We start from the raw sequence: 24,238 nt of genomic DNA, 5'->3' as shown, positions 1-24,238 counted from the left end.
GGGGATGAAGTGTGAAGTTATAAAATTTGCGGATGACACTAAACTCTATAGCAGGGTTAGAACCGTGGAAGAATGTGAGGACCTACAAAGGGACCTGAACAAACTGGAAGAGTGGGCGAATAAATGGCAGATGAACTTCAATCTGGGGAAATGCAAGGTTATGCATATAGGAAAGAAGAATACGATGTTCAGCTACCAAATGGGGGGATTAGTACTAGAGGGAAGTAACCTTGAAAAAGACTTGGGTGTGCTGGTGGACACAACAATAAAGTCAACGGCACAATGCGCAGCAGCCTCAAAAAGAGCAAACAGAATGTTGGGTATTATTAAGAAGGGTATTACAACCAGAACGAAGGAAGTCATAATGCCGCTGTATTGCGCGATGGTGCGCCCGCATCTGAAATACTGTGTCCAATATTGGTCGCCGTACCTAAAGAAGGACATGGAAATGCTTGAGAGGATTCAGAGAACAGCGACAAGAATGATAAAAGGTATGGAAAACCTTTCAAACGCAGACAGACTGGAAAGGCTGGGGCTCTTTCACCCTAGAGAAGCAGAGACTCAGAGGAGACATGATAGAGACTTACAAGATCATGAAGGGCATAGAGAAGGTGGAAAGGGACAGATTCTTCAGCCTATTGGGAACTACAAGAACAAGGGGGGCACTTGGAAAAATGGAAAGGGGACAGGTTTAGAACCAATGCTAGGAAATTCTTCTTCACTCAGAGGGTGGTGGACACCTGGAATGCTCTTCCGGAGGATGTAATAGGACAGAATACATTAAGAGGATTCAAAGAGGGATTGGACAAGTTCCTGAAGGATACGGGGATTGAGGGATATAGATAGAGACAGAAATAGGATGATGAAAGGGTATTGAAAGGTTTTAGACAAAGAATCACTTACAGGTCATGGACCTGATGGGCTGCCGCGTGAGCGGACTGCTGGGCGCGATGGACCCCTGGTCTGACCCAGAAGAGGCAACTTCTTATGTTCTTATGTTGCAGGCCAATGCCATAAAACCTGTTCCATTACAGAACAGGAAATATGGGCTCTGTTCCAAGAAAAGTCCTCATCCTATGAAAAGAGGGTTGCACCCCATCTTGCATCTCAAACTTTCTACTCAAGAAAAAGGTTTAGCATAAATATCCTTCTCACTGTCCTCCCCCTATGACCAAAAGTGATTGGCTATATTCACTTGAACGCAAAGACATGCACACAAGTACTGATTCATCTTAATTGCAGAAATAGCTTTGATTCATCCTGCAAAAACACTGTTACAAATGCAAGATTCACTCAGATTATCCTCAGTTCCTGGGGTATTCACCAAATGGTCAATATTAAAAAAGAAATTATGCAGTCAAAAGAAGAGTTTAACTGTGCAGAAGATGCTCCTATCTGGTTAATCCCTACTGAGCAAACTGGCACCCTGTAGTCAACAGCACTTTAACTGGTTAGTACCTTAGAATATGTTTGATAATTGACCAGGTTAGGGGATAGCTGGGGACAGAGCATCACCTTAGCTGGTTAGTGGCAAATTTTGATCCGTTACCCAGCTAAATAAATGCATGAAGTTGGTATAGCAAAAACTACTGTCCTAATTTTATGCAGCAAGTTAACCAGGCACCAGTCTGAATGGCAGTCGGCATACAGTTAACTTCCCAAGTCGGCAGACATACTGTACCTAGATATTCAATGCTAAGTGCCACACATGTCCAGGCACTGAATATTCAAAATAAATACAGATCCATTTATTTTGAACAAGAAATATCGTACTTTTATATATGAGGGTGTAACAGTGCTGGGTTTATTAAATATCAATTGGTTGAATTTAGCCCCACTTATCTATAAAAATATTTGACTATTATAATAAAAAAATTAAAAAAAAAATTATTGGTCTACATCAGAGGTCTCAAACTCTTTACAGGGCCACATTTTGGATTTGTAGGTACTTAGAGAGCCTCAGAAAAAATAGTTACTGTCTTATTAAAGAAATGGCTATTTTGTATGAGGTAAAACTCTTTTAAAGTTTATAAATCTTTCCTTTTAGCTAAGTCTTAATAATAATATTGTAATTTATAGCTAAAGAGACATATGATCAAGAAACTGTTTTATTTTACTTTTGTGATTATGATAAACATACTGAGGGCCTCAAAATAGTACCTGGCAGGCCGCATGTGGCCCCGGGCCACAAGTTTGAGACCACTGGTCTACATCATTACACCCACATGGCACAACAGGAGCCCAATAAGTTTAGTTATTCGATGGACCAGGAAACTAATTATGCAATGCCCCTCACTCAAGGGCGAAGAAATCAACATAGGCTTGAAAGCCTCTTGGGTGAAACTGGAAAATCAACTTAAGTGGCTTACTAGAGCTGAACTTCATGGAGACACCTTAGTTAAATATATAAAGTCATATATGATGCCTAGGGGTTTGTATTTCTATAAATCATCCAAATTGTTTACATAAGATCAAGGGTTTTTGGATAAAGTGGAATATCATCTAAGGATCTTATGCTGTTGATTATGGAAATATCTAAAGGTGAGATTGAATTGAAAACCACGAGATTCAAGAGATTGAGACATCTTTGAAGCAAACAACTGATACAGTGGAGTACAATGAATTAAGTCAAATAACCCAAACATTTAGAGCTGCTACATCAGATTAAGATTAAGAAATATAATAGGGATGAGAAGGATTAGAAGACTAATGATGTGTATGCTTGGATGGATAAAGACAGAATATCTGGAACATCTAACTCAGATTCAAGTGGAGAAGAGAGAGGGAGCATATATTACCAATGCATAAATGGGGGTTTTCAACCAAACTGTTAGCCAAGAGGCTGCAACAGAGGGAATAAAAAAGTAGAACACCAAGATCAGCAAACAAATGAGGACCTCTACAAGACCAACAGTGACCTCCATTGATTCGTGTAAAATTACAGACTCAAATTCAAATACTAAACTTTTGTTTCCACAATTTCTTGACTCTTTCAAAATAAGAATAGCTATTATGAAGTTTATTCACCAATTACATTTGAAGAAAATTTTTTTTTTAATATTCTTTATTCATTTTTAAAACTTCAATTGTGCACAAAAGATGATGCATTTACATAAATTAATATCATTACAGCACAATATACTTAATAGAATAAAGATAAAACTTATTTTTTCCCACCCATTTTCAATTTACAAACATTTCATAAAATAATTGTAATCAATCCTTCTATATTTCTTAACAAATGCCAAAACATATCCCCCTCCCTGGATTTGAAGAAAAATTTTGAGAATATTCTAAATTTGGTTTCCATTATGTGGCTCTTATATCCTCTTCTTGGACTCCTGCAGGACCTGTTGAGCCAGTGGTACAAATCTATCAAACATTGATTTGAAGAGATCTTTCAATACTGGAGCAATTAAAGAATTATGTATTAATGAAAATGATATTTAAGGTGGATGGAGGAGGGGCAACTATTCTGTATGTATCCTATAAATAAATTTTATCATAAGGTAATTCTATGAACTCATCCTAAAATTACTACCAAAAATGTAGATACACCTCTTGTTTTATTTGATAAAATATGATATGGGAAGATTAGGTTCTTACCTCAATAATCTTTTTAAAAGGGTACAGTAGTCTTGACAATTGGGTAATGTCCCTCTCCAATCACAAGATTGCAGAAGGCATCAGCTATCTTTTTTCGGCTCTGTCTCCTTCACCAGTGGACTGTGCTATAGTTCTTCAGTCTGTACCAAAGCAATCGCTAATCGCTAGGAAAAGAAATAGGAAGGAGGGGTACAGGGAACCTCCCCAATAACATCAACTCTGTTCTGCTCTGTAATAATCAATGAAAACAAAACAACAATAAAAACTTAATACAAAACAAGGTGGAACAAACTAGCCATCTACCTGAATGCAACCTGCACTAACAGTTATGGAGATCTCATATTCTCCCTCTTTTTAGTTTGCAATGAAGTATCTCATCACTCTTCGACCTGCTTGACCTTTCTACCAGAGATATTATGGAGATAGAAACCTAATCTTCTCTTCTGGTGCAAAGGGTACAGTAGTCTTAACAGCTACCAGAGTAGCCCCAAGTCTAGGGCGGGGCAGATGAGCCTGCTGCTAGGACTGAGGACACAAATTGGCATCCAGCCAAGCCACTATATCCACCCTGTAAAACTTTGTGAAAGTATGAAAGGTGGACCACTTCGGGCGACACCGCCTGGGACTCCACCCACGAAGAGGCCACACTCCTAGTAGAATGCACCTTCAAAGAAACTGAAGGTTTCCCATATCTAATATATGCTGAAGAAAATCGCCAAACGAATCCATCATGAAATGGAAGCCTTAGAAGCTGGCCTCCCCTGGCGGCTGGCATTTATAAAAGGACAAAAAGATGATCTGTCAGTTGAAACTCATTCATCACCTCAAGATAAGAAAATAACTCTTACATCTATCCACTTCAGGATCTTATCCTTTTTATTTGCACCTGTGGAATGAAATATGGGTACTCGAACTACCTGATTTATGTGTAAGGCCAAAATCACCTTCGGCAGAAAAGAAGGTACAATGCACAGCGACACCCCAGACGCAGTCAGTCAATCTGAGGAAAGGTTATCTGGAGGACAAAGCATGCAGCTCCGACATTCTTCTCGCTGAAGCAATAGCGACTAGGAACACTGACAATTGTAAGATCCATTAGTGATGCCCCCCTGCAAGGGCCCTATGGTAACTCACTGAGGGCCTGCAACACAATATTGAGGTTTCATGTTGGAAATGTCGTCGCATCGGAGGATGCAGCCGCAATGCTCCTTTTAAAAATCTGCAGATATCCAGATAAGATGCTAAGGACATATTCTCTACGTGAGTTCTAAAACAAGAAAGGCCTAGTTGCACTTTGAGAGGACTGACTGCCAGGCCCTTTTCAAGCACATCTTGGAAGAATGCTAGCACCACAGACTAGGGGGCCTTAAAGGGCTCCATATTCCGGTTAATACACTGACTCTGAAACATCTTCCAAACTCTAGCATAAGTAATGACTGTCGCCAGTTTCTTAGACCAAAAGGAGAGTAGCTATGACCACCTCTCTGAGTAGCTCTCAAGAGCCATGCCATAAGCCCAAAGCATTCCGGATCCTCTAGGGAAGGGTTGTCCAACATCAGTCCTCAAGGGCTGCAATCCAATCAGGTTTTCAGGATTTCCCCAATGAATTTGTATGAGATCTATTTGAATGCACTGCTTCCATTGTGTGTAAATAGATCTCATGCATATTCATTTGGGAAATCCTGAAAACCCAATCTGGTGAGGGCAGAGGATGGATGCCCCTGCTATAGGGCAACTGGGTCCTCTGAGAGCAAAGTCAGACGAAGAGAGAGTTTGAGACATCTGTCTCTCTGTAGTCTGACCAGATCCATGTATTACGGCTGACGTGGCAATCTGGAGCCACCAGGATTACCAACCCTTGATGGGTCACTATTTGGCAAAGAACCTGGCCTATCATTTGCCACATACAACAGCCCTGTTTTTGCCAAGGCTGTACCATAACGTCCATGTCGGCATTTTCGTGCTCGAATCTTCAGTTGAATGTCAGATACCCCAGTGACTTGCAATGTTGTCAAAGCCTTTCTGAGACAGAATCTGCTCCCCCGGGTCTAGGGGCTGCTGGCTGAGATAGTCAGCCTGTACGCTGTCCACCCCTGGCACATGCACTGCTGAGAGAGCCTGCAGGAGGACTTCTGCCCATTGAAATACTACTAGGCTTTCAATCTTGTGACATTTCTATCCCTAATGGTGAACCTGTCATGGTTAAGTCCTTTGCTAAGCCTGTCCCAAAGGCAGAAAGCCAGCTGAATATAGAGCGCCTCAAGAGGCTGCAGAAGTCAGGGCTACCTATCCTGAAGAGAGTGACCTAGATCCTGACACAGAACACACTTTTGAGCAGGAACCTGCCAGGAGATCAGTCTCCCACAGAAAGCTCAGTCAGTTCGCAAGCTGTAGTTTTCCTGGTGAACTGAGAGGGAGCCAGAGAGCAGACAAACCAAGTAGGTTAGGGAGTGGCTTTAACAAATTTAAACAGCTCTCAAGGACTGTAAAAGCAGGCAACTCAGGAGGACCTGGCAGACAGGACTCTTCTAGCCAGGCAAGGACAAGGCACAAAGCAGGAACCCATGGAATGGCAATGCACTGATTCTTTGAATGTTCCAGAGCTGGAAGTCCCAGAGGAATGCATGGAAGTGGCAGAGATTGATGTGCCTGGAGCTGAGTCCTTGGAACAAATGGACATGAGTTTGGCAATTTCCTGCCAGCGATTTATTTTGCTCTTTTTCAACATTTTCCTGATTAAGAAAGCTACTATGGAGAAACTTTGGGCTGAATAAGTAGCTAAAAAGAAACTTTTTTGGGAAGGGTTTTTTTTGCACAGCAGTGGGGGCTGGGCTGGAAGCAGTGCTAGAATTGTGCACAGTCCTGATTGCTTAGCTATGCACCAGCTGGGATTGAGCTGGGGTGAAAAGAAAGTTGTTGGGGGGGTTTTCTTTCCTTTCTGTTGCCTTGCGACTGAGTTGGCTTATGGCAACCTTATTCATAAAGTGAACTCTAGAATTGTGGGGCAGGGTTCACTAAAGATCTCAGGTTGGGATTTATTGAGGGTGCTTGTTGAAAGCTGTTGTTAAAAAAAGTGAACCTAGCAATTCTACCTCCCAGTTCCCAGGAATTGGAGAGTTGCCGTGGCACAAGGAGGCAACTGTATTGGACTCCGATGAGGAAAGGATAGAACTGTTTTTTTTGTGAGATTTTTTTTCTATATTGAAGCTATAAGAGCCTGGTGAAGATAGAGACTGTGTTGACTGAAGCTCAGGTCTCTTCTAAGGGGGTGGAATTTGTTTCACTCACTGTTTGGAATAGTATAAGGCTACCACCAGGACATTGGGAGTACAGTAATGAACTCAGAGGTACTTACCTGAAGGAAGTGCCTGGTTTTTGTATGCAAGCTGGCTAATATGGAGTTTTGCTACAGGAGTAAAAGCCAGTGAATTGTTTCTTTTTGATCAGTCACTGAAGAATTGTTAGCAGTCAGTGAAGAAAGCTTTAATGTGTGTTTTTGCTTGAACTGGAATTAAAAGAATTGGAATGTTCTGAGGTATTTTTGGTTTTTCCTCCTCTAACTTAAGCCAGAGAATTCTGTGCTGGCAAATTTGTAGGGTCTCCCACATTTGGGAGTCACGCCAGGATCTGTGCTGCCATCTTCTGGCTGTCCCCGCAGGCTTCTTGTGGCCTGTGGCCTTAGCAGGTGACAATCTCAATACAGCACTCTTGGTGCCCCTCTGTTTGTTGACATATGCCACTGCCATTGCATTGTTCGAAGAGAACCCAATGCCGCTTTGCCTGTGAGAGAGCTTTGCAATGTTTTCAACACTAGGTGAATGGCTCACAGCTCCAGCAGATTGATGGATTATTTCCTCTACAAGGGTGAACATCGCCCCTGAATTGGATGACTCTCACAATGACCTCCCCAGTCATAAAGGTTGGCAATCTGTCATCAGGATCACCAAAGAGGATATATGTAGAGGTATATCTCAAGAGAGGATCCAGCCAAAACCACCAACTTAAAGTGTGTTGTGCCTCCAGTGTCAATGACAGCGGTGTCTGAAGAGTATGTCCCTTTGTGGGGACCAGCAGGTGTCAAACACTCCTCAGAGTGGAGCTCAACTGTGACAAAACTTATGCTCTGGCGTGTCCCCTATGACCAGGGGTAGCTTCAGGACTTTTGGTTGGCCCTAGGAAACTGCCTAGGCCTGGGAGAACCCAAGGTAAGTACTGGCTTCAAGTCACCACACCTCAGACAGAGTTCTTCAAGAAAGAATAATGGATTTTATTCTGACCTTGGTGGTCCAAAAGGTGTAATGCAAAGGCAAATATCTGCAGCATTTCACAAATTCAGCTGCAAAACAAAATAAAGGTACTAAAGAAAACAAAATACAGTTTGTCTGGCTTGAGTTCCTGCACTCTGGTTCAGAAATGAATTTATACTGATATTCAAAAACAAAACCCCAAATTTCCTCTCAGCAGTATTTGTCTCAGAGGTATGAAATATAGCTTTCCAGCAGACATATAAAGTCCATATAAAAAGTTATGTACTTAGTTAGGCAGCAAGCCACAGCACAGCTTTGCTCAGAGATTACTTTCACTGCAGCTACCTTTTGGAAGGTAGCAAAGCTGTGGGAAAATCAGGTGATTACACTACCAGGAAAATGGTAGCCACAGTAAGGTTTCAAAATAAAAACCCATTCATTCAGTTCCCAAGTTCTTTAGCTCCAAACTTTACTTTAGGAAAGACAGTTATCAGCATTCAAGTAAGTATACTTCTCACACCACAAATAATGATTAACTCAAAGACAGGCAGTAAATTCCTAAGGCATTTCTTGCTCAGAAAGAAAGAAAGGAAAAAACAAACAAACCACCAGCTGCTTCTCAGCTACTCACTGTCTTTCAGTTAGTGTCCCTGAGTTCTATCTGGCTCTCTAGCATAGGGCCAGCGTCTTGCATTTCCATACCTTCTACACATTCAGGGATCTGAAAGTCTGAGGTGGGTAGGCTTTCTTCCACCTCCTGCATTGGCCAATATGGAACCTCTGTCCTTCCTTCCTGGCTCCAAAGCTCTTGCGCTGCTTTGGGCTGCTGGAGTGACTCACCCTCATCACTCTCTCCTCCCCCTGCTGTTGGCTTCAGCCTGCTTTTAATTAGTCCACAGCCAAACCCCTTCAGACTGTAGAGGGGGATGGGCTTTGGTGCTACAGGCTTTTCTTGTTTGTACTGCCTGGGTTTCCTAGGCTCACCTAGTTTATCTTTGGCTGCCCTTTCTGACTTATGAACAGTCTGCCTGTCCCTGATCCAGATCACCACCGCTCTGGTCGTATGGGCAAGGGAGGTCAGACTCAAGTTGGTCACCAGAATTAACTTGGTCAGCTCTTCTGTACCGGATCCTATTAGGGGCAAAACTAGTGCTGGTGCTAGGTTTGTCACACAGGACAATATTGTGTCCAGTAAGGAGCATATTTGAGCTCTTGCCCAAGGCACAACCTCTATAGTCGCTACCATAGACCCCCAGCACCTGGCAATAGTGCCATGCTGTAGAAGCTGGCATTGCCAGAAGCTCTGAAATCTGGAGTGTCAACTTAATTAGGCATGTCTTGGGCTTGAAAACGCAGCCCTCCACCATGTTGAATCAGATTCTCAAGTACTCCAGAGATTGTGTTGGCTTCAAAGGGCTTTTCCAAAAGTCGATAAACCAGCCCAGCTCTTGGAAAAGCTGAACAACTTGTGCCACTGCTTTTTCGACCTCGATTTCAGACAGGGCTCTGATCAGCCAGTCATGCAAGTATGATTGCATCTATTCTAGATTTCCATTTTGCAGAAGTGCACTGCCACCACTATCATCACATTGGTGAAGATGCAAAGTGCTGTTGCCAGCCAGAAGGGGAGCGCCAAGAACTAGAAATGCCTCCCCAGCACACAGAATCTCAAGAATTTCCTGTGATCCTGGAAAATAGGAATATGCCTCCATTAAATCCAGAGAGGCCAGAAATTCCCCTGGTGCCACTGAAGCAATGACCGAACATACCATCTCCATGCAGAATCATGGCACCTTGAGTACCATGTTGACCGATTTCAAATTCAATATTGGACTCCAAACTGAGTCCCTTTTAGGCATGATGAAGTAAATAGAGTATCCGCCTAAGCCAAAGTCTTCTGCTGGTACTGACTCTACAGCTTGAACTTTGATCGCTTTCTCTGGCTGTCTGGCTGGAAAGTTCACAAACAAGTTCTGAAGGAGATGAAAATATTTGAGTTTGCAACCCTCTCGAATGATGTCTAATACCCAGTGGTCTGAGCAAATCAGTACCCAATCCTCCCAAAAAGCTGTCGTCCTGCATGAAGGACCAGCTGCTGAGCTGGCGTCATTGCTGCTTCTTGGAGGCTGCTGCAGGGCAGGAACCAGAGGATTGCGGCTGTCTGGATCCGCCAAACTTCTGTCAACAGCCCAGATAGGATCACTGTGCAGATAGCAGGAATCCCTGCAGGACCCTGCATTTTGATGGCCAAAAGGTGGAGTCTTCCCCATTCTTTTTAACATTATACATTCTATTCTTTAAAAAGGCCTCAAACCAATTAATGATGATCTGTAACTTTCATTTCACTAAGATTTTGCAGCAGAATAGAGTTGTCCAGAGCATCAAAAATCGTGGAGTTGTCAAATTGCAAAAGAATTAAATTCTCTCATTCCCAAGTACTTCCTTATTTCTGTTACCAGCCTCAGCAAGAGAGCCTCCGTGCTATACAATGGACAAAAAACATGCTGTGATGAATGTAAACAATTGGACAAAATAAGATATATATAACAATAAATTACAAAGGTTTTGCCATCCATGGGATACTTGCCACTGGTTTTAAAATTGTTTACTATAGTTAAGTCCACTATAGGGTACTTACTTCCTGCTTCCATTTAAATCAGCAATAAAGTTAAAATATGTAAATGATAGCACATTCTACATTAAACAGTGTTTTGACATTTTTCTTTACATATCATTTCAAATTAGCTGAAAATAATGGTAATAGCCTATCAAAATGAAATAACAGGATCTGTATATATCATCAAGTAAAAAGATTTCACTCTTACTCGGAGCTTTCCGCCAATCATAAGGAGCACCTCTAACATCTTCATCTCGCTTGTAGCCCCAGTCTACTAGAGACTGCACAAGAGTGTAAAAGTAAAGACCTGTGGAGAACAAACATCATGTCACTACAACTTTTACTATATTTTGAAAATGTGAAACGGATGTCACTTCCACACCCCTTTCTATAGACTCACACTTGTCAAAAGTTTCTTCAATATTCACCAACCCTCAGAAGTTCCACCACGATACTCAAAACATTTCACTGTATCTGGCTTCACGCACTATATCTTCACTTCACTGAGTCCAACTTTTCTAACTGCCTTAGTTGAATTGTTTTTAAAGTTATTTTTAAACATTTTGTAAACAACCATTTCTAAGAAAGGTACAGTACAACCTTGCTTTGCAAGCATAATTCGTTCCAGAAGCATGCTTGTAATCCAAAGCACTCTTAAATCAAAGCGAATTTCCCTATAAGAAATAATGGAAACTCAGACGATTCATTCCACACCCCAGAAACTTTAATACAAAATACTATACGTATTTGTATTGCAAGACCTCGCTCGTTTAGAACACTCAGTACACTCCTGCAGCATCAGAAAGAAAAGAACCATCAGCTCAGTTGTGATGATGTGACTGACGTGTGTATACTGTATGTCAGGGGTAGGGAATTCCGGTCCTCGAGAGCCGTATTCCAGTCAGGTTTTCAGGATTTCCCGAATGAATATGCATGAGATCTATTTTCATGCACTGCTTTCAATGCATATTCATTGGGGAAATCCTAAAAACCTGATTGGAATACGGCTCTCGAGGACCGGAGTTCCCTACCCCTGCTGTATGTACTCGTATTGCAAGACATTGCTCGTTTTGAACAGTCACTACACTCTTGCAGGGTCAGAAAGAGAAGAACCATCGGCTCAATTGTGATGTGTGTATACTGTATATGCTTGTATTGCAAGACATTGCTTGTATATCAAGTTAAAATTTAATAAAATGTTTTGCTTGTCTTGCAAAACACTTGCAAACCAAGTCACTTGCAATCCAAGGTTTTACTGTACTTAGCTTTTAGCTTTTAACTTTTTGCCTTCAGGTGGTCAGTTTGTAGGGACATCTATGCCGACATGTTTCACCCAACGGGTTTTTTCAAGGCTCATATCCCTATATATTAGGCAATAGAAACCTTGTAACAGATATAAAAATGCCAACAAAGTATTTTAAATATCAAAGTTCCTTACCTCTACAAGCTTTTGCCGTCTCATACAACCACCAAGTCCTTTAAACAAAGATGGCCGCGGCTTTTTCACTCCTCTTATTTATATCCCCCAGCCTCAGCTGATGATGACCTCACACTTGGAGAAACCATCACTACCCTATCCTGGGGGGGGAGGGGGGTTGTTTTACTATATATCCCAAAGGGTAATATTCTTTATATGTTCTTTTACCCTTGTTTCTAAAGGATTATTACACCATAGACTCCCAGGCTAAATTTCATATAAGAGTAAGCCACTCTAATTCTAAATTTAAAACAAACGGTTCTACAGAATTTAATTGGTAAATCCATTTTTGTTCCAGAAAATTTAATCTTTCTTCTTTGTTCCCACCCTCCCACATTCCTGTGATGTTAGCTATAATCCTCCATTGGATTTGATCTATCGTATGTCCAAACTGAATCCAATGTTGGACCAGGGGGGCCATAATGTTCCCCGAAGAAATCCTAGACTTATGTTCAGTAAGCCTGGTCTGGATCGGGCGCTTAGTACGCCCAACATATACTTGGGGACACGGGCATATTATTACATATACTACCCAATCAGTTTTGCAATTTGTATTCTCCCGAGCATAAATTATTCTTTTAGTTTGAGGGTCTCACCAACATTGACCCTCAATTGTTTTATCGCACCATTGGCAATGTTGACATCTCACATGTGATCCACTGTTAGTGATCTGTAACCTGTTGCTAAAATAATCTGTAGTACCTGAAGATTGGAGGGTGGCCAGTATTACGCCGATTTTTAAAAAGGGTTCCAGGGGTGATCCAGAAATTACAGACCGGTAAGCCCGACTTCAGTGCCAGGCAAAATAGCAGAAACAATTATAATAAATAAAATTGTGGAATACAGACAAATATGATTTAATGGGACAGAGTCAGCATGGGTTCGGCCAAGGGAGGTCTTGCCTCACTAATTTGACTGACTTCTTTGAAGGTGTGAACAAACATGTGGATAAAGGCAAGCCGGTTGATGTAGTGTATCTAGATTTTCAGAAAGCTTTTGATAAAATTCCTCATGAGAGGCTCCTGAGAAAATTAAAGAGTCATGGGATAGGAGGCAAAGTTCAGTTATGGATTAGGAATCCGTTATCGGACAGAAAACAGAGGGTAGGGTTAAATGGTCATTTATATCAACATAGGAGGGTATATAGTGGAGTGTGATAGAGATCTGTTCTGGGGCCAATGCTATTTAAACTTATTTATAAATGATCTAGAAATTGGGATGACGAGTGAGGTGATTAAATTTGCAGATGACACTAAACTGTTCAAAGTTGTTAAAACCGCTTGCAATCTGGGGATGGGTTTTATTCCTGTCCTTGTGCATCAACCGAATCACCTTTATCCACATGTTTAATCGCTCCTTCAAAGAAGTCAAGCAAATTGGCGAGGCAAGATCTCCCTCGGCTGAACCCATGCTGATTCTGTCCCATTAAAATCATGTTTGTCTATGTGTTCTACAATTTTATTTTTTATAATTGTTTCCATATAATATTGTAATCACAGCTATAATCTCTTGTTAATAATGTTGCTTTCTTTAATTTATTTTAAATATTATTGTGAAGTGCTCAGACCAAGTAACTGAGCACTTCACAATAATATTTAAAATAAATTAAAGAAAGCAACATTATTAACAAGAGATTATAGCTGTGATTACAATATTATATAGTTATTTCTGTCACAGAAGATTAAGTTTTATCTCCCTATTAAGTAAGAAATTATAATTGTTTCCACCATTTTGCCCAGCCCTGAAGTCAGACTTACCGGTTTGTAATTTCCAGGATCTCCCCTGGACCCCTTTTTAAAAATCGGCATAACATTGGCCACCTTCCAATCTTCAGGTGCTGCACATAGTGTGGATGGGGAGAGATAGATGCTGCAGGGGCTAGAAAGGTGAGAAGGGAGGGGAACAGGTACTACAGAGGCTAGAAAGGGAGGGAACAGATGCTGAACAGCTGTGGGGGGTGTGAACATGGTGGTGGAGTGGGAGGGAGGGAGAAATATTGGATGTTGTGGAGAGAGAATGGTGGAACAGATAGAAAGGTATGCAGGAGGGAGGGATGTTGGATATTGTGGTGGGGAATGGAGGGAAAGATGCAGCGTGGTGCTAGAGAGGGGGTGATAAAAAGGAGAAATGTTGGTCAAGGAGCTGATGAACAGAGGTGAAAGTTGCTGCACTGGGTCAAGGTTTATTAAAATTTGATCTCTCGCCTTATCCAAATTCAAAGCGGTTTTATAGAATTCAAATAGCAAGTTTACAGCAATTAATGAATTTAAAAACAGGCAAAAACTGACTCAACAGATGTAAAGACAAAAGACAGACAGATTATAAAAACATAGACTAATTGGACCAAGAGGAAAAGGGGAAAGAACTACAATATTTGGGTCTAGGAGATGAGAGAGGGAGAAATGTCAGATGTGACAGTATAGGGGAGGGGGTAAGAGAGGCACCCTGAATCCCTCTCATCCCCCATACTCCCTTTGCAGCAAGGGAGGGAATGAGAGATAAAGAGATGATGGACAGTGAGAGAGAAAGAGGGAGACTTGTTGGACATGGGGATGAAGAGAGGAAGAAATGCTATTCGGGAGTGGAGAAGGGAAAAAGAGGAAGATTGATCCAGGAAGAGAGTGAGGATGCTCTACAATGGGAGGGAGAAATGCTGGATTATGGTAGGAGGAACCAATGGACAGCAACCAAATTAGAATTTGCCAAGACAGGAAAGCAGTAAAAAGAGAAACTGGAACTGACTTGATGGAAAAATCACCAGACAATAAAGGTAAAAAAAGGAATTTATTATCTGAAATATGTTAGCTTTGGAAAATGTATATAGCAGAAGTATTATGTTCAGCAGAAGAGGAAATACATTTCTGGTTTTATTTCACCAGTGCTGAAGTACTTGCTGGCCCTTGCTGTGGCTGGTGGGGATCCCCAAACACTAACAGCTGAGGACCTCCTTCAAAGGTGGTCAAAACTCCTTTCGACCAAGCATTCAGCAGTATTGCTGCTGCCTGCCAAGCTTGGTAAAAGAGATTTTTGGCCACCTTCAGAGGAAGTCTTCAGCCAACATAACTTGAGGATCCTCATCAACTGGAATATTTATATTTTATATTACATTAGAGGCTCTGGCAGAGACCCATTTACAAAGTATGTATCCTTCCAAATTACTATTTCCAAATTTAAAAAGTATCTTTGCTTATTTGTAAATAGGTCTCTACTAGAGAATGACACGGGGAAAAAATCTGTCCCCGTCACCGCCCCGTCCCCGGCCCACCATCCTCTGCACCGCCCCGTCACCGCCATTCCATTCACCGCCCCGTCATCGTCACTGCCATCCCTTTCACCGCCCCGTCACCGCCACTGCCATCCCATTCACCGCCCCGTCACCGTCCCCGCAGCATCCATATAAGCCTTAGTACTCTAATATTTAGCGTATTCCATTCTTATAAATCAAAGTTCCTGCTGCTGAACTAGAGAAAGAGATGTTCAGCTGGCAAGGGCTTTGTTTATAAATTTTTATTAACACAACTAATATACCACCATAATGTTTCCGACAGAGGACAAGTATGCAATAAATGCATTTTGCTGTTTCAATGCCAGTACTCAGCAGAACAACAGACAGCAATATGGACATTCACCTTATGTAGTACTTTTTTAATATATAAAAATAGGCAAAATTAGTTGCTGTTTTATCATTATATTTTCTTGCCATTATAGTATTCTTCATTGATCATTTTTCTTTTTAAATTCAAAACAAATTCAACCTATCTTGTGTCCCAGCATGAATTCATGTTTCACTCAATTGGCTGTTTCAAGGGAATTAACCCTCCAACTTCCATTTGCAAAAATACCCAATGTTGTTCCTTCTATGAGCAATATTTAAATTATGAGGAACAACATTGGGTATTTTTGCTGAATTGTGTGACACCATTTGGGCTGAACATGAAGATTGAAAATGTCTGGTTAGCCCTGGACAGATGATTTGAACAGCCAGGAGCCTGTCCTGGCCATTTAAATCATTTTGAATATCTAGTCCAATGATAACAGAATTAGGGTGATTATAGAAACATAGAACTTTGTTGATCACTAAAAACAGTGGAGACTAAGGGTCTATCAAGCTCAGCATCCTGTCTTTGACACTGGCCAGTCTTGGTCTTTGGAACTGCCCATTGTGTCAGAAGCAATAGGGATTAAGTGACTTGCCCAGGGTCACAAGGAGTGTAGTGTAGCTCTAACCACTGGATTTAGAAGTTGGCTTCTTTTGGGATCTTTAACTCATCATCGCTAGGACTCGAATCTGAGTCCGTGGCACCTAACATAGAATGGAATTAGTATGGCAAAGTAATGAAGAATGGTCCAGCAGCCCCCACCCTCCCTCCACCTCACCTTATATTCGTTCCGAGTTTGCCGGCTTCCTTTTTCCCTAGCCGCACGCGTTCAAAAAGCCGTGCATTTAGCCAGCTCCCTCCCTCCACCTCACCTTAAATTTCGAGTTTTCCGGCTTCCTTTTTTCCGAGCCGCACGTGTTCAAAAATCCGTGCACGCGCGGCTGCGCGAGTCAATCAAACTTCTCCTCTCCTGCAACTTCCTGTTTCCGGTTGCGTCAGAGGAGAAGATTGATTGACTCGCGCAGCCGCGCGTGCACGGATTTTTGAACACGTGCGGCTCGGAAAAAAGGAAGCCGGAAAACTCGAAATTTAAGGTGAGGTGGAGGGAGGGAGCTGGCTAAATGCTACGGGCGGGCGGGCAGTGGCTGCGGGGACCGCGCGATCCTCGATACCTCACTGCGGAGACAAGACCATTCACCGCCCCGCGGGCGGTGAATGGCCTTGTCCCCGTCGCCGCAGCGACTGCTAGTTTTCTTCCCCGTTTTCGGTGGGTGACCCGCGGCTAAAATGCGGTGGCCGCGGGTAAACTGCCACCGTGTCATTCTCTAGTCTCTACCACAACCTCTAATTCAGTAGCATAATTTAAATGAAATAACTATTTCTAAAGTTTATGGAAGAGATTACTTGCGGGGACTGGCAGGGATAGATTCAATTCCAGTGCAGATGGATAGGGATAGGTTTTATCCCTGTCCCTGGGCAACTCTCTATGCTGGACTTGATACAAAAGTTTACAGACTGTTCTGTATCATGGGCAGAATAGGGAAATGCATATTCATTAGTTCTGATAACCTAGGGTCAAACAATAAACCTTTTGTTTCTTTTCATGTTTTTTCATGTTTCTTTGCTCATCTGAATAGTAAGCCCTTTTAATTGGAGAGTAGTGAATCATAGGCAGAAGAGAGGGCAGTAAAGGAGGTGCCATTTCTTGTGTTGCTAACAAAACTTAAATTGGCACCTTTATTGGAAGAGTTGTGAATAGATTGCTGAGGTTGTAGGTTCAAACCCTGTCTGCTCCCTGTGACCCTTGGCAAGTCACTTAATTCGCCACTGCCCCAGGTACATTAGAAAGATTATGAGCCAACTGGGACAGATATGGAAAAAGGTTGAAGTACCTGTATGTGAAACCACTTTAAGCGTGGTTGTATAAACCAGTGCTCTTCAACCTTTTTACACCTATGGACCGGTGGAAATAAAAGAATTATTTTGTGGACCGACAAACTATTAAGACTGAAATTTAAAAAACCATTTCCGCCTCGTCTCCGCAAGCTCGGTCCTCACAAACCATCTGATCCCATCCACATAAGCCTGTTATGATTTTATATTGAATGCATTTTATTAAAGTATAAAAAGTATATTCTGTACAATTGTCATTTTAGAAATACAAATATACAGAGCAAGGATCAACAAAACCCCTGTCTCCCCTCTCGTTCACATATATCCCCTCTACTATCAAGAAAACTGAATAAGCCAAATTATTACAGAATGCTACACAGAAATATCATGCTAACAGAATACCGCAGTTACACATGACAGGAATAGTGTTAGGGGAGTGCCCCCTGGTCAGAGAGAGCCATAAGCCAGCTGGAAACTAAAGAAGCACTACCTGGACTTTGCAGTCCCCAGTTATGCTTCTAGCAGGATATATATTTCAAATCTGATATATTCTAATGACAAAATAGAAATAAAATTTTTTTTTCTACCTTTTGTTGTCTCTGGTTTCTGCTTTTATCTTCTTTTCACTCTTCCTTCCATTGTCTGCCCTGTCTCTTCAATCCAGCATCTGCCCCTTCCATCCACTGTCTGTCCTCTCCCCCTTCCATATGGTATCTGCCTTCTTTCTATGCCCCTCACCTCTTTCCAGCCAGCCTGTACCCCCTCTCTCCTTTTTACATGATTCATTCCTGCTTCACTGCTCTCTTCATTTTTATCTCTCTTACACCAGATCTAGCATCTTTGTCCCTCTCTCATTTCTCTACTGACCCCCTTTCCAGCATCAATCTCTCTCTACTTTCTCACTCCTCTCTCTTTCCCCTTCCCTCATCTGATCTCTCCATTTCACCCTGACCCCTTCCCCTCCTCTAATCTCCCTGCCAGCTGTTTCCTTCCTTTTTTCCTTCTCCCTTCCCTCCTCCCCCTATCCAACAGTAACTCTCTTCCCACCCCTCTCCCTCCTCCCCTCCCAGCAGCATCTCTCCTTCTACCTAAGAACATAAGCATTGCCTCTGCCGGGTCAGACCAGGGGTCCATTATGCCCAGCAGTCCGCTCCTGCGGCGGCCCCCCAGGTCCATGACCTGTAAGTTCTCCACCACCTAAATTGTTTATACCCTAATCCTGAAGTACCCTGTATAGTAACCCTCTATCTATACCCTGTAATCCCTTTCTCCTTCAGGAAGTCATCCAATCCCTTTTTAAAACCCAATATTGTACTCTGTCCTATCACCTCTCCTGGAAGCGTATTCCAGGTGTCCACCACCCTCTGAGTGAAGAAGAACTTCCTAGCATTCGTCTTGAATCTGTCTCCTTTCAGTTTTTCTGAATACCCTCTTGTTTTTGATGTCCCCGCTAGTCTGAAGAATCTGTCCCTCTCCACTTCTCTATGTCTTTCATGATTTTTTAAGTCTCTATCATGTCCCCTCTAAGTCTCTGCCTTTCCAGGGTAAAGAGCCCCAGCTTCTCTAGCCTTTCAATATATGAAAGGTTTTCCATGCCCTTTATCATCTTTGTTGCTCTTCTCTGGACCCTCTCAAGTATCTCCATATCCTTCTTAAGGTGCAGCGACCAGTATTGGACACAGTACTCCAGATGCAGGCGCACCATCGCTCGATACAGCGGCAGGATAACTTCCTTCGTTCTGGTGGCGATACCTTTTTTGATAATGCCCAACATTCTGTTCGCCTTCTTTGAGGCCGCTGCACATTGTGCCGCTGGCTTCATCGTTGTATCCACCAATACCACCAAGTGTTTTTCTAGGTTGCCTTCCCCCAGTACCCTCCCTCCCATCGTATAGCTGTACATCGGGTTTCCTTTCCCTATGTGCAAGACTTTACATTTATCTACATTGAAGCTCATCTGCCATCTTTTTGCCCACTCACCCAGCTTGTTCAGGTCACTTTGTAGTTCTTTGCATTCCTCAACAGTTCTGACCCTACTGGAGAGTTTTGCGTCATCCACGAATTTTATAACTTCGCACTTTGTCCCCGTTTCCAGGTCATTAATGAATATATTGAACAGCAACGGTCCCAGCACTGACTCCTGTGGGACACCACTCGTGACCCCTTTTCAGTCAGAGTAGTGTCCCTTTTCTCCTACCCTCTGCTTCCTGTCCGCCAGCCAATTTTTGACCCATCTGTGCACGTCCCCTTCCACCCCGTGGCTCCACAGCTTCTTTAGTAGGTGCTCGTGGGGTACCTTGTCGAAGGCTTTTTGGAAATCCAGATATACGATGTCTATAGGGTCACCTTTGTCCAGTTGTTCGCTAATACCCCTCAAAGAAATGCAGTAGGTTCGTTTGGCATGATCTTCCTTTACAGAAACCATGCTGGCTTGTTCTCAACAGATTACTTTTTTCTATGTGCTCACTGATACTTTCCTTGATCAATGATTCGGCTATCTTCCCCAGAACTGAGGTTAAGCTCACCGGTCTGTAGTTCCCAGGGTCACCTCTCAATACTTTTTTGAAGATAGGTGTAACATTTGCTATCCTCCAGACCTCCGGGATTACCCCTGTTCAAGGATAGATTACAAATCTGCCGCAGTAACTCCACTGTTTCATCTCTGAGCTCTTTCAGTATTCTCGGGTGGATTCCGTCAGGGCCCGGAGATTTGTCAGTTTTTATTCTATCTATCTACTTGAGCACGTCTTCAAGGCTTACATCCATGTATGATAATTTTCCCTCTTGATCCCCCTTGAAGATTTTTTCCGGTTCAGGCACGTTGGATGTGTCTTCTCTTGTGTAAAGACCGACGAGAAGAACGTGTTTAGTCTGTCAGCCACCTCTTTTTCCTCCTTCACCACTCCCTTCCTGTCTCCCTCCTCAAAAGGTCCCACCTCCTCCCTCGCCGGCTGCTTTCCTTTCACATATCGGAAGAATGGTTTAAAATTTTGTGCTTCCTTGGCTAGTCTCTCTTCGTATTCTTTCTTTGCTTTTCTGACCACTCGGTGACATTATTTTTGCTGCTTCCTGTGCTCCAGGTCCAGTAGCAGCTCTCCCTTTATCCAGCAGCTTCCCAGCCTTCAACAGTGGCTTCCTCCTCTTCCTTCCCCCTCCACTCCCAGCAGCTCTCAATACTTGCCTACAGCAGTAATTCACTTAGGTAGCCTTGGGTCCTTTGATTGGTTGCACTGCCTCTAAGAGGAAGTTGCCGAAGTGAATCACTGCACTGGCAAGTACGAGAGCTTCTGGGAAGGGAGACAACCACTGTCGAAGGCTCCCCCCTGCTCCCAAACTCCCACGCGTCCTGCACATTCACGGCCCCCCGCTAGCCGGCGCAAACAGCGTTGCAACACAGGCCCTGCCGCCCACAATGAGCCGGAGGCCCCTGCCCGCCGCCCTGCTGTCAAGTCACCACAAGTGAGCAACCCACCGACAGGAAAGCACAGGGCCAGCACCGCACCACTCGCTTACTCGTGGACGTTGTCAACAACCCGGCGGCAGCCAGCAAATACGGCACGGCACAGCTACATGGGCTCAACCTGCTGCACCCAGAGGCACCCTCTCAACCGCCGGGTGCCTACACGCATCCTGCACATGGGCGGACTCTCGCCACACAAGTGAGCCGTCGCAGAGGGAAGGCCCAGACGCTGCCGATGGCCCCAATCCACATACCGGCCCTACACACTGCTTGGAGCCCGAGACTGGGTGGAACAGCAGTCTGACGCCAACACCACTACAGCTGGCGAACCCAAGATTGATGCCGCACTGCTATACACCCGGCAGGAAATTTCAGCATGTCAATCTCGCCGGCTCTGTGGGGACCAGCAGGAATTTTCTGCTGAGCAGCACTGGTCCACAGACCGGCAGTTGAAGAACACTGGTATAAACTACAAAAATGTGGTATGCAAGTCCCAATCCCAATCCCACATCTCCCTAGGTCACAGTGGACTTCCCATGACCCTCATGAGATGTATGTTATCAAGGAAGGAAAAAAAACAGAATGAAGGGGATACAGAAACAAGATGCTGTGAATCTTGAGAGAGTTAGACCAAAGACATCGCTAAGCAAGATAGCAGTAGTTTTTTGTTGTAGTGATTTTAAAAAGTATAGGATTGTTAAAGGCAGGAAAAGATTCATAGAAAAGGAAGAGAGTTTAAACTTCAAAAGAATGGAAAAGACTAAGGTGCCTGTTTATTGTAGTATTCTTTAGAGCAGTGGTTCCCAACCCTGTCCTGGAGGACCACCAGGCCAATCAGGTTTTCAGGCTACCCTTAATGAATATGCATGAGAGAGATTTGCATATAATGGAAGTGACAAGCATGCAAATCTGTTCCATGCATATTCATTAGGGCTAGCCTGAAAACCCGATTGACCTGGTGGTCCTCCAGGACAGGGTTGGGAACCACTGCTTTAGAGGACCATCTGATAACCTTGTTTCTTTCAAGGTTTAGCGTTTCCGCATGTTAGAGCACAAACATGTCACTTCCCCCATTAGCTTGGCCATCTATGGTCGTACTAGTTTTTCTTTGTGCCAGAGTTTTACAAAGAAAAAAAAATTATATATCAGAAATATATCTCAGAAAATTAAAGAAGTTAGCCACTGTAATCCACAGCTCTCGTACAAAAAAACCCAAAACATACCAACAGATCGTTTGCTGGGGTCAAGAAATTCCAAGGAGAATGTCTGACCAAACCCCGGAACTCTGACATCTACACCATCAGGTGACGCTGTTGTCTTACTTGTTTTGTTGTAAACCAACCTGTAATTTAAAAATATATATATGAAAAAAAAAAAATAATTATTTATGGCTATACACATTCCAGAAATTCCATTCTTGCCTCAAAACGCTAAGCAATCAGTTATGAAAAATTGCAAATGTTGCAAAAACAAAACAAAACATAAAACCTTCAATTTTTATAGACTGTGGTTGAGAAATATTGCTGCAGTTACATAGACTCACAAGAAAGAAGGCACATTCATTAAACACTCCCTTTTTTTTTTTTTAAACAAAGCAATGAAAGCCGCTGCTGCACAGCAACAGCACGGAAGCTCAGTAATTCACAATGGGCTTCGGTGCAATTACTGCAGACTGCCCAGTAATCAGCTTTGTAAAAGAGGGCCCAAATTAATTTGCATTTTTTTTTTAGAAGAAAAAAAAACAAAGTTGAAGCACTGTCTGAAAAGATGAACTCCAGACTGATAAAATTGCATTTATGTATACAGTTTATTATTTTTAATTCTGCTTTTCTTCAAAGAGGATTACAGTAAAGCATACATAATTAAAATACAGTACAGATTCAACAAAATCTCAAGCACCACAAACAAGAGCACATATTTCAATGGAAGAAATGACAATGCTTCATCTCTCACTACAAAAGGCTTCTTTCTTATTTGTGGTCAGGATCAGCATGACTCTGCTGATACTTTATAAAACAGTAAGGAGTAGTTAAAAAAAAAAAAAAAGGGACAACTCTAAAGCTCCAGTTCTAGTCAACTGCTTCGCCTATAGCAGGGGTGTCAAAATCATGCCCGCAGGCCAAATTTGGCCTGAAGGGTAATTAGATTTAGCCCACGGGTCTGAGTTTGACACCCCTGTGCTAGAGTCTCCGATGGTGCTGCTCCCAAGTTTACTCCTAAGAGAAGGCCTAAGGATAGCACACAATGTGTCAGTGATCCCGAGGCTTATGTGATCCCGAGCTACCTCACATGCACACATGCGGGGCACTGACAGGGAAAAACGAAAACAGCAGCAACCACCAAGCTAAGCGACAGCTATGTCACTGCCAGCAATCTATGGGCGCCAGAAAGGGACATAATATACGCAGAGCGCTGTGGCTCCGTCAAACTCAAATTCTACAGCACGGAGATAGGGCTGGTCAGGAAGCTGCAGTTGCAGTCTAACCGTTTTGAAGCCGCTTGGACCATCGTTTCCCTGAAACCATGGAACCAAGTTTTAAAGCACGACTCGCACCTCTGGTAAGAAGTTGTAAGAGGATGGGCAGAGGTTTGACAGATTGCTCTTGCCATTTTCTTCACCAGATGAGACAAATGCAGATTGTATAGCTTGAGCCATCCTCAGCTGTCTATGAACAACTTGGCAGGAGAGTTTGGTTCTGGCAAATGAGCTCCCACATGTGCTTTGACAAGAGTTTACAAGCAAACAAGAAGGGGAAAGAAGAATTTTGCCTCAAAAATAGCACAGAAGTACAATGGAAAGAGGCAAATGAGATGTCAGATAGTCAACCAGTTACTTTATTGTACAAATAATAAAAACTAACCCCCTCTACTACTAAATTGCGCTAGCGGTTTTAGCGCGGGGAGCCAAGCTGAAGGGCCCGCGCTGCTCCCAATACTCATAGAGTTCTTATGAGCGCTGGTTTAGTAGAAGAGGCCCAAAGTCTATATCCTAATGTCCATTTTGGATATAAAGTCACATAAAGAGATCCAAAACCTGTGTTGTGAAAGTAGGCTAAGTCTAAGAATACCTAGAATGTCTCAACTAGGATCCCCGATTCGACATTCGTAGATGCCTTCATCAGGAGATGAATGAACACTGCCGTTTGACACTAGTTTGACACTATGTATTTTTGGTGACGGGACAATTGCACACCAGACACCAACGTGCCTACAATCGAGCGCTGACAATTTGGCGCAAGACACAAGTGTGCCGCGGGAAAACGTAGTTTTAAAGATCTCCGACAGGGGGCGTGGGGGGAAACCCCCCCCACACTTTACTGCATACTGTTCGCGCTGCCG

At 42.9% G+C, this 24,238-nt stretch overlaps 1 protein-coding gene across 2 annotated transcripts in view; it reads right to left on the bottom strand.

Annotated features, from left to right (window-relative positions):
- Positions 1-24,238, bottom strand: part of PLA2G15 (phospholipase A2 group XV) — an 80,371-nt gene that overhangs the window by 27,174 nt on the left and 28,959 nt on the right. For both annotated transcript variants that reach the window (XM_033940733.1, XM_033940734.1), the window contains exons 3-4: positions 22,123-22,241; positions 10,679-10,777 (exon numbers count right to left, since the gene is read on the bottom strand). In XM_033940733.1, coding sequence (XP_033796624.1) covers positions 10,679-10,777; positions 22,123-22,241 — 218 coding nt within the window. The remainder of the gene's footprint in view (positions 1-10,678; positions 10,778-22,122; positions 22,242-24,238) is intronic.

The sequence above is a fragment of the Geotrypetes seraphini genome, chromosome 4, assembly GCF_902459505.1.
Source record: "Geotrypetes seraphini chromosome 4, aGeoSer1.1, whole genome shotgun sequence".
Lineage (NCBI taxonomy): Eukaryota > Metazoa > Chordata > Amphibia > Gymnophiona > Dermophiidae > Geotrypetes > Geotrypetes seraphini.
Note: the sequence above shows the minus strand (reverse complement) of the source record. Positions and strands in the feature narration are given on the sequence as shown.